The sequence below is a fragment of the Bactrocera neohumeralis genome, chromosome 3, assembly GCF_024586455.1.
Source record: "Bactrocera neohumeralis isolate Rockhampton chromosome 3, APGP_CSIRO_Bneo_wtdbg2-racon-allhic-juicebox.fasta_v2, whole genome shotgun sequence".
Classification (NCBI taxonomy): domain Eukaryota; kingdom Metazoa; phylum Arthropoda; class Insecta; order Diptera; family Tephritidae; genus Bactrocera; species Bactrocera neohumeralis.
The window spans coordinates 30,147,160-30,164,113 of record NC_065920.1 but is presented as its reverse complement, the minus strand read 5'-3'; the positions used below and the strand labels follow the sequence as shown (position 1 = coordinate 30,164,113).

General features: G+C 35.7%; 1 protein-coding gene across 4 annotated transcripts in view; it reads left to right on the top strand.

Moving 5' to 3' along the window:
- The window catches only part of LOC126753614 (putative neural-cadherin 2), a 363,083-nt gene that overhangs the window by 325,402 nt on the left and 20,727 nt on the right, over positions 1–16,954 (top strand). For all 4 annotated transcript variants that reach the window (XM_050465205.1, XM_050465204.1, XM_050465207.1 and 1 more), the window contains 3 exons: positions 3,909–4,024; positions 5,863–6,027; positions 11,510–11,647. In XM_050465205.1, coding sequence (XP_050321162.1) covers positions 3,909–4,024; positions 5,863–6,027; positions 11,510–11,647 — 419 coding nt within the window. The remainder of the gene's footprint in view (positions 1–3,908; positions 4,025–5,862; positions 6,028–11,509; positions 11,648–16,954) is intronic.

Genomic DNA, 16,954 nt, shown 5'->3' with positions numbered 1-16,954 from the left:
ACAACTTTTGGATATACACCTCTTTGACTTAACATCAAAATTTATGGAAAAAGTTGGTGAAAAGTTGCCGTCTTATGTCTCTAAGATATGGTAAATAATATTTTTATTTAAAATATTAAATAGGATCTCTTATTTCGACCTAGAATCGAAAAACCCTTTATTTTCAATAAACGACTCTCATTTCAAATATCCTTTTCTCAGCCACAAATCGTCCGAAAATTATTTTATCTTTAATTTTTGGGTGACTTTCATACTACTATGCATTTGTTTTCAAAAATTTTCACACTGGTCTATTAGAAACATATTTTTGTATACTCCCAATTTATTTTAAGGCTTTCTATGAATTTCTCGTTTTTAGAGCCGATAAAAACTTGAATGCGTACTGTCAAACGCCCATCAAGCGTGAAAGAATCTACGACATCAAAACTGTGCGCATTAAATTTAAACGCCAATAAAGGTGCAAAGTTTGCGGTGTCATTGAAAGTTTCGCTTTCGTCGATCTCAAAACTTTTCCACTTGTTTACGCTACTTTGAGTTTTGCCAGACAGGCGAGCGAGTAATTAGGTCACGCAGTTTGAGTTTCTTCCCAGCAATCTACGCTACATATTGGCTCCGATCTATTTTTGCCTATTTAGTGCTGCAGTTGAGAAGTCTACGACTACTATACATGTATACACAGGATGATTTAACGCTAATTGCTTAATTATTATTGCATAGCAACTTTAACTAGCAGAAATTCGTTGCGTATACGCCGTGTACTGCAAACTGCAAGCCAGAAGTATATACATATATATATATATATATATGTATATATATTGCTATGTATATATGCATTAAATATTTCGCTTAAATGGCAGTATTGCTTGTTACTCAGCTCAAGCACACACTTGTGTGAAAGCACTTGGCCTATCTCTTCCTTTTCATCACACTTAATGACTGATAATGAGTATAGATTAAAGCAACAAAAATCGCGCCATCAAACTCAAGCTCGACGCACAGCGCACCGCTCAGCAAAATACTGCGTGTTTTGGAAATTGCTTTCCCGGCACTCACGCATGAGTAGACACAATCAAGCCACACATGCACACACTAGTCGGTGCTTAACACTTCGGTGGCTTTACTTCATTAGAGCGGTTTAATGTGTGGCGCCCGTTACGTCATTTTATCAACATTTTACGCATATTATCATAATGCTTCCATGACATTGCTGTTGCTGTTTTTACTAGTGGCATATAAATTCAATAAACTAAGACGTGTGCAATCAACATATGAAGATAAGTACACATTGAAGACTTCTCGTTCTCGCTCATACACAGCTTCTAAAACAGTGAAGAAGCTAAGAGCTTCGAGTAAATCTTTACTGAGTTTAAAGTAATGGTACTTTCTGATTTGCACTTCAACCTTTCAAACCGTTCTACTTTTCTTATGGAGCATTTGATCATTTCACTGATCACTTTAAGAGAATGTTTCGTGACATTTTTAGTGATTACATTGTTAAGAAAGGCGGATTTTGTCACAACTGAATATGAGTCACGTCAACAGCTAATAAAATAGGCGAAATCAGATCCTAACTGTTATATCAAGTCCCCAGATAACAAATATTAGGTTGAGAATCCCATCCTAACTGACTTTATAACTTATGTATTGGTCAATATGGGAGGTGTTCTAATGAAACTCAGAGAACATCTTTTTTTCGTAATGATTATCGTAACGCCAAACCTTGGCAAACAAAATTAATTGTTCAACTGAACATATAATATTGCGTGTATTATAACGGGTTATCTTTCCATAGCATTTTTTTGACAGATCACGCTTAAGTCGTGTCGAGCTGTTATGTTATTTTTGTTCAGTATTGGTTGGCATTTCATGTAAAGTCTAAAACCTGAACAACGTTTACAAATCGTTCAACCTTATTACGAAAATTCGCGTACTGTAAAGAATGTGTTTCGCGCGCTCCGCGATAATAATTAATCGGCCTACTGGGCATACTATTCATAACGCCATCACCCACCTTGTGATCCAGCATTCACTATTGGATAATACGACCACCGATCCGACTTTCCCAAGCGACATCCCTACGCTTTATGGGCTCTTGAAAAGTTCCAAGAAAGTCCAATCTTTTCGGGCCAAATTTTGTTCAGCGATGAGACCGATTTCAATGGGTATGTTAACAAGCAAAAGTGCCGCAATTGGTACTAAGAGAAGTCTGAAGATATTCAAGAGCTGTCCATTACATCTATAAAAAACAACGGTTTGATATGGTTTGTTGGCCAGTGGAATAATCGGTTCACGTTTCTTCGAAAATTATGCCGTTGAGAACGTAACCATCAATGCCGACAGATTTCTCGCCATGATAACAGACTGATCTCGTGATCTCGGCGAAATTTGGTTTCAGTCATCGCATCAATCAATGAATTTATTTAGAGAACGCTTCGGTGCACAAATAATTTCACGTTTTGAGCCGGTCGATTGGCCACCAAGGTCCTGTCATATTACAACGTTAGACCTTTCCCTGTGGGATATGTAAAGTCTAAAGTCTACGCGGACAATCCCGCTTCGATTCAGGCCTTGGAGACAAACATCATGCGTGTCATTCGCCAGTTACCAGTCGTAATGCTCGAACGAGTCATCGAAAATACGTAGCCGCAGTCAATATTCGAAAGAGAAAATCTTCAATGAATAAATGCTAAGTAATTTTCCTTCGAATGATAGTAAACATTCATCACTGAATTCGAAGTTTCCATTGGGATTTTTCTCTAAAAAAGTAGGGAACATCGAAATGGGTCACAATTTAGTTTAATGTTTCAAATTCTTCGAGAATTGTCCCAGCTCTCTTATACTAAATATAATGATTTTCGTTCTAATATACTCTATGCTCAATATATCAGTCAGTTTTTTAAGGAAATATCTTTACGAAACAAGGAAGTAACATATTTCAAAATAGAATAGGTGGTCACTCTAGCCATCAGACAGCGGGGTATTCTGACACCTTGTTTCAAAAATGTGCCTAGCAAAACAATCTTAAAATAAATCTCAAATTAATAGAGTCGAGACTAAGGACCCTTTTCTCAATATCTGGTTAGCAGCCATCAGTGAGTTAAGTTCTGGTTACTTAACCAAGGATTCTTCTTTTGGTACCAAATTATTTTTTTCAAGTTGATTCGTTAGACTGTCCTCTAATAAAGTTGTGTGTGTATGTGGTCCAACCCCTGGCTATCAATTCAGAGCAGTATAGAGGCTCAACTGGGGGTATTTTCGGTACGAAGTCAGGTACCGCGGGGAGCAGGAACCTTTAAAGATTTTAGATGGGTCTCGAATCCTACAAAGGTAGTTAGAGTGTCCATTCCACACGGCGATTTGCTACTGAAAATAAATTGCTTGGCATTTTTAGCGTGCTGATCAACGCATTGATTTGATACGTTGTACTTTTGAGCAGAGTGGGGTAAGGCTGTCAACAAGCACCTACGTAAAATAAACTGGGTGTTGTCCACTGATAAATAGGAAGATCTCATGCAAGCGTCAAATATAATTATAACAAACCTAAAGAATTTTCTCCATAATAGGTGCCAATCGATTCATAACCAACAGCACATTTAAAAGGTCTCGAAATACCCATGAAGTATTGCTTGTACTAATCGTTTCCAAGTAGAGCCAAGTGGATCTCACAGTTTCATTTTCGAAACATTCAGCTATACCATAGTATAACGAAAAATGATATCACAGCATTTCTGCATCTAAAAATCTTTTAAATGCAAAATGAAATATAAAAAAATCTTAAACCTGTATGAATTACACAAATATTATGTATGAATTATAATAGGTAACGCATTAAAGCCACACATAATTTTCATGTATTTATATGCCTATATTTACATAAATACAACAACAAAAATATTTCCTTTTTCCAGCCACGAATATTCGATACCAGATTACAGGCGGTAACATAGGCAATGCCTTTGGCGTACAAAACACAACTGGCGCGATTTTCGTAGCCAGCCCACTCGACTATGAAACCCGACCAAGGGTAAGTACATACTTACATGCATTCATATATTTGCACGCAATCATGCATGCTTTTATCTTAATACTAAGGGCATGTTTGCTAAATAAATTTTAAGCTTTATCCTTAAAAAGCACGTACAAACATATGAGCTTACTCACGATATTTATGCATATTTGGTAATGCTTTCACAAATATCCGCAAGTCTTTAAATATTTTTGAATGTTTACACATCGCACGCCTACACTGCTGCCAAAAAAACTTAATTAGGCCACGGGCATTGGAGTTAGTAATAAACATTTCATTAAGCGACTGAAAAAGGAAATGTAAGAAAAACTTCCAACTTTATGCCTTTTTCTATATTAAAGCACTTGTTATGTTCTTTGAACTGCAGTTAAAAGCTTAATTTTGCATTTCCATATTATATACGTTAAGCTGTATATTAAAGGCTACCTATTAACCGACATAGCTTCGTGTGAGTTGTTTTAAAGTCAACTATATTTTTACTAAAAAATTAAGTAGTAAAAACTATTTAAGTTTGTTTCGCAACTGAAAATTAGCACTTATGTCCCAGTATGATTTCCGTACGCCACGCTTGAGCGCACTGGCACGCGTGAGGGACGATTATAATGACGCCGTCGCTGGACACGTCAGACCCATAGCCTTGGCGAATCAGGCCAACAGCCCATTGAGAAATCATGCACGCAAAATGCCAACGAACCCATGCAGTGAGTGCCATGCCGCACACTTATTTTCAGAAAAATCAACTTTCACTTTGTCCCTCACTATAATTTACAGATGTTTGCAGACGACTGCACAATCTTGGCACGGACGCATATACGAGTACCATATGTACATGAACACAGTGGCACAAAGAGTCGAATGAAATTAATTTTTTATATAACATTTGTAATTAATAGTTGTATTTACAGTTGAAATATTACAACATTCAACAGCTATTATTATTATGAGCCTTTCCTCTTTGCGAGAAGGCAAAATTTCTTGATAATTATATAACGAAAGTTTTAAATACTAGCGTATGCTACATAATATGTCTACGACTCGCCGAGTGTTAGAGAGTAGCGAATCGAACAAGCTATGCCAGCTGTTGAAACAGACTGGAATCACTTAGTTGCGCTAACATAAAGCGAACAGGAACCAACTTTTTTGGTAAAATCCAAAATTAATTTTTATTTATTTCCAAAGTCAGGTGGTAAAAATCACTCTATAAAAGACTATTTCTAAGTTAGTTTAGACTTGTAGTGCTTTTAGGTACACACAGAAAAGCAAGTTTAATAAACTTTCAATTTGGTTAAACAGCTTTGCTTTTTAATCAACTTAAATCACTGTAACTTAACATGCGCAAACCTACTTAAGTGGGTACTTTCTGGGGTATGTCCGTGCTGCTTTGCATGAGCAATTTTTACATTACATGTGAAATTTGTACGTAAAGGAACATGCAGCATTTTATGGCAAGCGCCACATGTATATGACATTTTGTATGTGAAACCCACGCACATACATTTTTGAAAGCAAATGCGTATATGGAAGTTATGCAAGCCCCAAATAAGTTGGAAGCGCGTTGAAATTGAATTCACAACTCAGATGCCAAAATTTTCAGAATTTTTTACCAAAACCCAAGCGCAACGCATACATTTGTATGTATACATATTTCATTAAATAACAAAAAATGGAGTGGCTGTTATCCCCAAAAAACTCTCCACTTTATTGTTAATAGTACCACTTATACAGTTTGCAATTGGAGTTAGTGATATCTCATTTATTATCAATTTTTTTATAGTACGCATATAAAAGTAATTTAAAATATTTTGCTTTGCTAATTTTGCTGTCTGTTTTCGCAGTACGAACTCCGTTTGGAAGCGTCGCGCAATCGCAAAACAAATTACACCACCGTCGTCATCAATGTACGCGACGTCAACGATAATCCACCGTCATTCGATCGTCAAACATATCGCACACAAATTACGGAAGAAGATGATCGTAATCTTCCCAAACGTATACTACAGGTATGAGGAATTATTAAAGCTTTTGATCTAAAATATAAAAGTAAAATTTGGAAATGATGGTGGTATTTATATTTGACGCGTAAATAAATGGTATACTGTATGATAATTTCGTATACTGCATCCTGCCATAAGTTTGTTACAAGTTCAGGTCTTTATACAAATGAAACTAAGTATAACTCATTTTTAAATAACATTATTTTTTTTTAATAATGTACTATATATATATTGACGATGCTGCTCTAACCAACAACTTCTGTAAATTTCTGTGCGGTATTCGACAAACCATGTTCGTTAAGTCTTGACTTCATCTGATCACAAATTTTAAACTAAAAATGGGTGGTGCATGGCCTAATTCCCATTTTATGTTATTTCTAACATGTTTTTATAAGGAGTTGTAGCACTTTTAGTAGTCGATATCTCTGCAAATGGATAAGTATGAGATAACATATATTTATACATTGCAAAATGACGGGCTCGAGGATAATAGTTGATAAACGTTCGCAGGAATAAAATCAGTGAAAATTTAAAATATTTACAGACTACCAGGCAGCAATACTACACTCGTCGTCACCAAAGATCAATTCCAACCTAATAAACAAATGTAGAAGTGCTCTAAGCTTACTGGAATGTCAATTCGATTCGACGCCATTCGCAGTAACTCGGACTGATGTATGGAACGACTTGAAATGCAGCTTGTGCAAGAACTGAAGCCGTTCGACCTTCCCAAGCAACAACGCTTTATTCTACAGACTTTTGAAAAGTTCCAAGAAGATCCGTCGTTTTTAAGCCAAATTTTGTTCAGCGATGAGGCTCATTTCTGGCTCAATAGGTATGAAAACCAGCAAAATTGCCGCATTGGTTTCGAAAAACAACCTGAAGAGATTCAAGATCTGCCATTTTATCCAGAAAAAAACAATGGCTTGGTGTAGTTTGTGAGCCGGTGCAATCGTCGGTGCGTATTTCTTCAAAATGATGCCGGTGAGAACACAACCTTAAAGCCCGAAATTGATATGGGTTCAACAAGACGGCCCATTTCAACACATCGCATCAATCAAATTTCATAATAAAGAGAACACTTCGGTGAGCAGGGAATTTCATGTTTTGGGACTGTCGATTAACTTCCAAGATCGTGATATGACACCGTTAAACGTTTTCCTGTGGAGATATGTAAGGTTTAAGGTCCATACGGATAATTCCGCTTTGCTCTAAGCTGCCTTGGAGCAAAACATCACTCGTGTCATTCGCCAGTTACCAGTCGAAATGCTCAAACGAGTCATCGAAAATTGTACTCAACGGATGGACAATCTGAGATGAAGCCGCGGCCAACATTTCAAAGAGATAATCTCTAAAAAATAAATGTGAAATAATATTCTTTCTAATGATAATAAAAATTCTCCAATAAATTAGAAGTTTATTTGCTTTTTTTTAAATTAGGGTACCTCGAAGTGGAACGTGAGCGAAAATGAAATATGTGATTTTTGTGCCACCAGCTCACGTCGAAGTAAATTAATTCAGGATAGATTCACAATTGAAAAACTGTGTTGACACATATGTATATCACTCTAAATTTTTCCCGATTAGTATTTGTTGTGACAAATATATTGTAATATGCGTATCTTGTTGCCAGTGTATACAAATGCCATTTACACTTTTATCCAAATCACAAAAATTTCAAAATGAAATTGCAGTAAATACGAAACCAGAAACACAAAATAAAACCAGATTTCGCAGGGCATTTTATAAAAACTATATTGATAATTTAATAATGCGCATGCCGATTCCATAAACCTTTTTGTTCCATCGTACTTTCCAAACCAAATGGGCACACATAGGTAAATGTGGCTGAAATATTGTTTAAATTAATGCAAAACTGCTGTAGTTGAATGCGAGTGATTGAGCTGTGATTTGCTGACTAACATTAAGCATTTACTTAAGCCGCTAAGCTGCATAACCAAGTTGGAAAGCATTTAAGTGCACGCTTATGCACTCAGTGCGAATTCGCATTTCATTTCACAACAGCTGAAGGGATTTCACCAAAAATGGTACACATTTAAAACACTCGAATAATGCACAAAACCATATGCAAATGTGGCGGCGCACAGCAAATAAATAAATATCGCAAAAAAAAAAAACTTAAAAATAGCAAAAGAGATATTATTATCAATGAATATATATATATGTATATTTATACACTCGCAACATGTTTCTATAGGGCATAATAGTATTGTTCGTCTACCATTTTTTTGTAACACCTAAGAATTCGAAATACATACTATATATATGCATAAATAGAGAGTTGTATATGCAGAAACGATCGGGATGACAAATCGAGTTCGATTTCGATTGACTGCTTGATAAAACTTAGCACAAATATTCAATGATACCCATTTGTACATGAGTGGAAACGGACTAATGCCACACCCACAAAGGCTCAATAATCGAAGAGTTAAAAAATGCCACATAGGTTGCTGTTTATAATACGGAATTTGGCAACTCACTACTTTATCGTAGAGTTCGACATTTTTTAAGTTATACAACATAACATCAGAACGTTTTGACATAGCACCGCTATTTGAGTTGCTTACAGTAACTTACAATATGCATCTTGGCCGAAAATAGACGTAAAGCGGGAACATTTTCGAACGATTTTTTTTACAACTTTCCATGTGGATTAACTTAGCAACAGTGCTTTGATGAACTTAATTCAGTTTTTGGCGATGAAGCTCCCTCCATTAAGGGCAAGTGTTTATCGAAAATTCAATCGAAGTCGTAGATCACTTCATAACGCATTTCATTAAGCTCGTCCAAAATCAGTTGTTGTTCCAGAAGCTATTGATGCTGTGCACAAAGCAATACAGATCGTCATGTGACCTACCGTGAGACAGCGGCTACTATAGGTGGGATCAGCATACATTCAATAAAGTATATTGTATGGATATTTGTCGATCGCTCAAAAAAAAAAAAACGATTGTGTCGTGGGAGAACTGTAAAAAATACGATAGCTGTGCTTCGAAAAACGCCTATGAAATAAATAGTGATAAATTGATTTACGCGTATGCGCCTTAAAGTAAAGATCAGCCGACTGCAAGAGTGTTTCATGATGAGCCAAATCCAACAAAAGTTGTTAGCGTACGAAGCACTTCCAAGCAAATGGTTGCCTGTGTTTTTTGGAACACTGGAGATATCGCAACCATACCACTGGAACAACGCAGAACAGTAAATTTTTAGTGGTATGCAACCATTTGTTTGTCAGTTGTCCTTCAAGCAATCGGGAAAACCAAACGTCGGAGGCCGATCACTCTTCGCCACGAAAATGAAACAACTACAGTTTTGAGTAGTCAAAGCACCAATTTGATGCATATTCCACCGTATAGTTCTGACTTAGGGCCGAATGGCTTCTTTTTATTCGCGTAACTAAAAGATAAGCTAATAGGTCAACTTTCTTCGACACCTTAAGAGACGGTTGATGTGTTCAAAAGGTATTTTTTGGAGATACCTCAATCAGAGAGGCAAAAGAGCTTCGAAAATTGCTACACTTGGAGAATATTTTCGGAAACAATAAAGCGATTTTCGATGACTAAAGTTTGTATTTGTTCTCTAATCTTAAAATATAAAAAGCAGCCTACGTATAACCCAGCTCCAAATTAAGATTACGAGACTGTAATATTGTGGATCTTTTCATGAGTGTAATGCAAATATTTCACAAACCTCTACGGGAATATTTCAACCAAATTTGCTGAGGAATAATTCTTTTAACACCTCGTTATACTGTGTGGAAAACTTAAAAATTGGAAAATGGGGCTGACCGTCCAACATTCAGGTGAAAACCCAAATCTCAGGAACTATGCAACCAAATCCTGTTAAAATGAGCAAAATCGAGCTGCAACAACGATTACTTCCCAAATATCACCGTTTTGAATTCTATATACTCTACACACTTTGTAAATTTCGAGAGTATAAAACTGCACCCAAACTTAGCTCTTCCTTACTTGCTTGTTTTTAGTTTAAGTGTGTATTTATATGCAATGTCATTTGCGACGCAGGCGAAAAATCATTCGAAATGTGTGAAAATAGCTTTAAAAGCGATTTGATTTTCATTATTACTTTGTTTACAGCAAAAAAGTGCTCGTAAAAAGTCGAAAAGTGTCCTTACATTTACGCCTGGCAAGTCCTGTTAATGCTGGCGACGAATACGTGCAAATGCACGAGTATGTTCGTGTGTATGTACACTTATAATTGCCAAGCATATGCAACGAAATGAAGTTAACAATACATTTTTGCTGTATGTTGCACGTTACGTGCCACATTGTCGTTGAAATAAAACAGATATTTTGTAACATATACAGGCGGGTTTTTCGGGGAAGGATAATAAAGAAATATTCTCAGCGTAGGATTTTACTGCGCACAAAAACCAGTGCTTGTAAAAACTTTCATATTTTTTCAGTGCAAAATTCTTGCTTACTTATAAATATTCATCATTTTGGGGCGACTTTTATCTTTATTTTAAAAATTGATATTTGCAATTAAAGTTTTTTTCTTATAATTTATATGGGCAATGCGTCAACTGATTTTAAAGGAAATACATGTGTAACAGACATTCATATGTTGACAACAATGCGCATATGTATAAATATAGACTATGTACCATTTATATAAATAAGCGTGTAGACTATGGTGTCCGCTATTTTCCAAATAAATTTTTGTTTGGAAACGCACCCTGAAGTTTAAAGTTTTATCCTAAAATAAAGAATTCAATGTAAAGAATCTGTTTATTTTCAATTCAAATAGGGCCTAAACCATTTTATTTTTCCATATAGTATGTTATATGGATTTTTTTTTGTTCTTTTGCAATAATTTTTTCGTCATAACTTGAAAAATTACATCCTTATACACACTCTTTCGCTTTATAAAAAAATTGGTAATGAATTTTTTTCATAAAAAGATTCCTTTAAATATTATACGCGGTTAAAATTATGCACCAAACAAAACAGTACACCATGTCGTATGAGCAACATGGAATAACTATAACTTTAACTGCGTATAACTGTTAGAGAAATGTTTTTAAACGAAAAAATAATTGTAATCCTCTTTTAAGCGGAAAAATTTGTATAGGAGTAATACTTTTTCAAAGTTGTAAAGTACCAAAAATCCGCATGCAATATACATATACATACTTGTATGAAAAAATGTTCAAGGTACGGTGTAATTTAAGAATAAAGAGCTCATTGACGTTGGATCCTCGTTTTTAAAGCAAAACCTGAAAATCAAGGTAAATAATGACCACCCTATAATACACAAACAAAGACAATAATCATGTATACACAATCGAACGAAACCGCAATAAATCGCGCTGGTATTTAATAAAAATCTCAGCCGACTTCTGCCATCATTTCCAAACAATGTCGATGCGAATGAATGAGCGGTAATTTATGTGTGTTAACCACTTTTTCTGTGTTTTGCTCTCCATTTCTCCTGGAATTAGGTTACTGCCACCGATGGCGACGTAGATAGGCCAATGAGTATTGTGTACTTTCTCACCGGCCAGGGCATCGACCCGGATAACACAGCAAATAGTAAATTCGATATAAATCGTACAACGGGTGATATTTTTGTATTAAAGGTAAGCTATTACTACAATTTAATTTAACTTTTTACGAGTGTTACACAGCGATGTTAAATGCAAACATTCACATTTTGATTAAAAATGGTTAAAAAGCCGAATTTAAAGCTACGAGCAATCTTTCATATAGTAATTTTAACTGCGATAAGCCATATTAAATCATTATAAGCATAAAGTGTTTGTTATTTCAGGCAGGCCGAAAAATGTGTGTCGTTTAAAAGGGAATCACACTTTTTACAAATTTCAAGTTTTTAATTCACCACTGTAGTTATATGTACCAATACCAATATGCGTATATTGGTTATTGCTACCTTTTAAATTCTCGTTATAATTTTTGTAACACGATCACGTTTTGATTCACAATAAGTATCAGCTAATGGACTATTATCGCGTTTACTTATCTCAAATGTTTCATTAAAATATAATAGTCAATTTTCCTAACTTCACTAGTGGACTCCTTCGCCTTTCTAAGGGGTTATATCCTTTTTTTAATTTCCGAAAAATTACAGGTTTCGTAGATGTGAGCGTATTTGTAAGAACTTACTGGTCCCCAAACAGGTTGTTGTAGGCGAGGCGATGACAAGAAAAGACGCAGAGACCGTGCTGCTAGTGATTTGTCATTCCTTTTCATTTTGAAATATTTCCAGTATTGTTAATTGCGTTCGGTTAATGAAATTAATATTTATGTTAAGTTGAAACATTTAAATTTTATTACGTTACTATTTTTGTTTGTAAAATGCAATTAACAGGTAAATTGAAAAAAATTGTATTACAATATATTGTTTTGGTCAAAGTCGTTTATTTTTAATAAACAAGGGTGACACACTGATTAGAGCGTCCCTTCAATTTTTCGATACCATTTTTGTAGGACGATTTGTCCTTTGCTTCGAAAATTTCTACGCATTAAGCATTCTCTTGAGATCTGAGAACAGGAAGTAGGCGCTGTGGGCCAGATCTGGATAAAATTGTGGTTGCAAAATCGAATCCCAATACATGGACTTTTGTCATCAGTTTTACTGACTCGTGGCACGGTGCATTGGGTTGGTGAAACAACACTTTCTTTTCTATTAATGCGGCCCTTTTTTAGCGGCTTTGTCCTTCAAACAGTCCAATAATATGTACTATGTAATAGTCGCAGACTGTAGCGTTGTTTCACGCTTTGGAGCGAGTTCATCGCTTCCAGTCTACGCTGTTGAAATATGAAATCATGTTTCATTCATTGCCACATATGTAAAAACTTCAAACTCTGCTCCACATCATCTACTCGTTATTGTTTTGGTCAAATGCGTGCTCGCGAGGAACCAACTTTGCACAGAGCTTTCTTCTATCCAAATATTCGTGAATGATTTGTTGTACACGTTCACTTTACATCTGTAGAGTGATTGCTTTCTCAAACAACTTCACTTTACGGTCAACCAAAAATCTTTCGTGGACTTTTTTGATGTTTTCTTTGGTAACAACCTCTTCTGGGTGTCCACTGCGATCGACACCTTCGGTGCTCATTTCATCACGTCTAAACTAAGCATATCAAACCATGATGTTTGATTTTCCTCGTCATGAAGCTAAGTTTTTGCTTCAATTGTTTTTTCTCCTTCAAAAAGCAATATTTTATCAACACGCGAAATTCTTATTAATCAATTTTTTTTCACAATAACAAAGATTGTTTCATTAAAAATCATATAATTCAAAACTCTAATGATCCGACAGGTGTCAATTTTTTTCACGCGCCTTTTGAAGCTAACTAACTAAAATACATATGGATTTAAGTCCAGTAGCGCTATTTATGTGTCGATTCATTTGACCTGTTATATAAGTAAATATCCATAATACGGTTATAATCAAAGTGTTTTAGAAAAGGATGAATAAGTATAAAAATAGCTAGTCCAGCACCATGCAATATGAGAAAGCCCGATCTCAAGATTTCGTACTCGTGACGCTCGTGAAAGCACGTGAGCTTGTGAGCGTCATAAAAAGAGAATTTTCCGCTAATGAGCAGCAGAAGGGCCGTCGTACGAACGCAGTCTATCACAGAAGTAGAATGATTTTCATGCCGCTAAAAGTAAAAAAAAAAGCCTACATTCGGTAACATGATAAAAAATTTATATTTACTTTTTAAGGACACATGTTGTTTTCTAGATTACGGAAGAGCCATCAAAAGTACCATCTTTTAGAAACTTTCTTATAAAATATACAAAACACCGAACTGTTTTATGTAACACGTTAATATATTGCTGCATAAATCCGAATTTGATGTGAATTGAAGTTAAAACAATCTTATCTCTAGAAACCGTTATGACATTTCTCATAGTTCAATCATTGTAGATCCACTAGTGTGCTTTTGCTTTGTTGTCTCAGAAATATATCAACCATAAAATTTAGCGTTCCCACCCAGTTGATTTAATGGAAAGTTAATCATGTTTAAATAGCCACACCAAAGAGAGACATCTTATGCCACTTTCTTTGGGTTACTTTGATTAATGAATTAAAAATTGTACTCGAAAGGGCGAACTTTAGGGTCGTGAAAATGTGTTTTTTGAAACTGCTTTTAAAAAAAAGAACTTAAATTTCGCAATTCAATCTCCCATTTTTAAGCGGCAGAACTATAGATCTCTATCAAATAACCTGAATTTATCCTAAAAAAAATATTACTTCAAAGTGGAGTGTACGACTCCGCATTGTTTATTAGCTCTACATAAGTTTCATCCGTCACCAACATATGTATTTATGTGGTGGATGTGCACAAGGTGCGTTGGTATGGTGTATGGCATTATCGAAAAAGTGCATTCAACCCCTTTCTGGGTAACACACTTGACCTTATTAATGAATACGAGTTAAATAAGCAATGTAACCGTGAAAAGAAGATCGGTAAAGAATTAAGCACAACATTTTCATTTCCCAGTAGAGAAGAATGAATCAATGGTTCTGTGATTAACAGTATAACGGCGAAATCCATAGATTCACCGACTGATCGAAGGGCGAAATATGAATAATCAGGGGCTTGTTATGAAGTAATCCATATGCAGAAGGAAGCTTCAAACTAAATGACCACTATTGAGTATTTTAGGCAAGTCCATATGATATTAAGAATATCTGTAACGCCAATAATAAATCTGACTGCGTTAGGTTATGCAATCAGACATAAGAACTGGGTATTCAGTTGTATAAGAACGGAAGAAAATTAAAAGGAAGGCGAGTTGCTCGCTGGGTGGGAGTTGGGAACAAACTATTCAGCTCCTCCAAGGATTCTTTGAAGTAATAAAGCCCAGGTGGACATATCTGGTTTTGGAACATCCGCTACACAATTACTTTGGGGAAGTGTTGATGGTAGACAAACCAAAAAGCTTCTACTTCTGGGTAAAAAGAAACTTAGTAGTATTATAGGGGTCATTGCAGGACACCTGCCATTAATATGTCATCTTCAAAAAATTGGAAACGTGGGTTCGGCGAAATACAGAACATGTGCGGAAGATGATGAGACGCTAAAATATTATCTTTGCGAATGCCTAGCCTTCAGCCTTATAAGACGGAATATATTCCACGGCTCCCAGTACCCCAACTAAACATTGGAACAGACTTTTGTAGTGATAATAATCGGGTTTTTTACCAAATCCACTGAGTTGCTGGATAATGCTTAATTTTCAGCATTTTGTCAGCACTCGGGAGTATAATGGGGGAATAAACATTTACTTGAAGCATGAAAATTATTATGGGCCAAGTTTTCCTCAGCTTTTTGTCGATTTTGGAACGTTACAAGCAGCGTATCTATCATATTTGATGCCTATTATGTTGGAAAACTTGGAAGTTAAACCATCGAACAGATCACAGATGGAGCTGTTTGAGAATGTTCCCCATTTTCTCCCTCTTAATTCGCCACTGTTTATAGCCAAAGTGAGGCCGCCTGCGGCTTGAGGCTCCCACCAAATTCTTAAATAAGTATCGATTCTGTTCGCTTTTACAGAAGTGAAGGTCGTAGAGCAACATTTTTTATATATTATGTTTTCTTCAAATATTTAATATACAAATATCAAAGGCACATTTTTTGCATATCCATTATTAATAACCTATGTATATGCCTGGCTTTGCCGTTCCTACATTCGCAAATTCTGTGTTAATTCGCAGTGAATGTTTACCAAATAATGCAGCAAATTCAACTTTTGAAAAACTTGTGAGGGGAAAATCGAATAAACAAGTAGTTTAAATCAAATATGCTGACATAAACAAAGAGATGGAATGAAAGGAGGGCGTACAACTTTAATTAAAATTAAAAACACATTTATTTTTTTCTGAATAAATGAAATGTTATCCAAGACATTTGAGGCACCCTAGTGAATCCAATAAATACGGTACATGTATAATTAAACAGCGATCCAATGTCGTCTAAACTGGGGCAAATATCCGAATTTGCCAGTGCATATGTACATATGTATGTACGAGTGAGTGTGCACACATGTGTTCCTGCTAAATTAAAAAGTTTGTCATGCTGACTGAACATATCGCATTACCAGCGAAATGCTCGCGCTCACATGCCATGCAGGCGAATATGTATGCGAACTGGTTTGTGGGCGTGTTGACAACTGTCACCAATGAAATTTTGATAGCGCGTGCATATGTAAACGTGTTTATAATTTGTTTGTTGTTTTGGGCTTTCTCTTCCGCTACGCATTGCAGTCATATCGCGATGAGCGCGTTTGCATTTGAAAATTTCACTTGTGCCGTGATGGCGACTTTTGCCAAACGTGATGTTGACAAGCGGAATTTTAATATTGGAAAATTCCGAAGTTTTCAGCATTTGGCTCCCGATACAATTGCGTAGTGGATGGAGCCAAAAAACATGAAGTTTCATGCAGTAGCAGTTTTGAAGCAAACATACGTACATATGTGAGTGTGTGGAGTCAGTGGAGCATATGAGTTATATTTATACATTGCTGAGTATATGAGAATACCGAAAGTTAAGCGATTATTTGCTTGTCCGTCTATTATTTAAAATTCTTTTTTAAACCTCCGCATTTTGAAATTAAAAAGATATTTTAGTGCTGAATTTCTATTTTCATTTAGGAAAATCAGGTTTAGGTTGAATTGAACATTTTTTAGCTATCTTGTAACTATTCGTTATTTTAGTCTGCAAATATTCATTGTTCTCTGTGTTAGCAGTGTCTGGCGTCCGAGTTTCGCCGGTCTTGCCGTATTCCTAATTGCAATAACTAGGCCAGGGCACGTCAACGCAATTGAAAAGTGGGCGCGAGTTAATATATGTAGGTTTAAAGTGCTTTTTGGCTTTTAGAGCTTTGCGAGTATTTAGTATTTTCG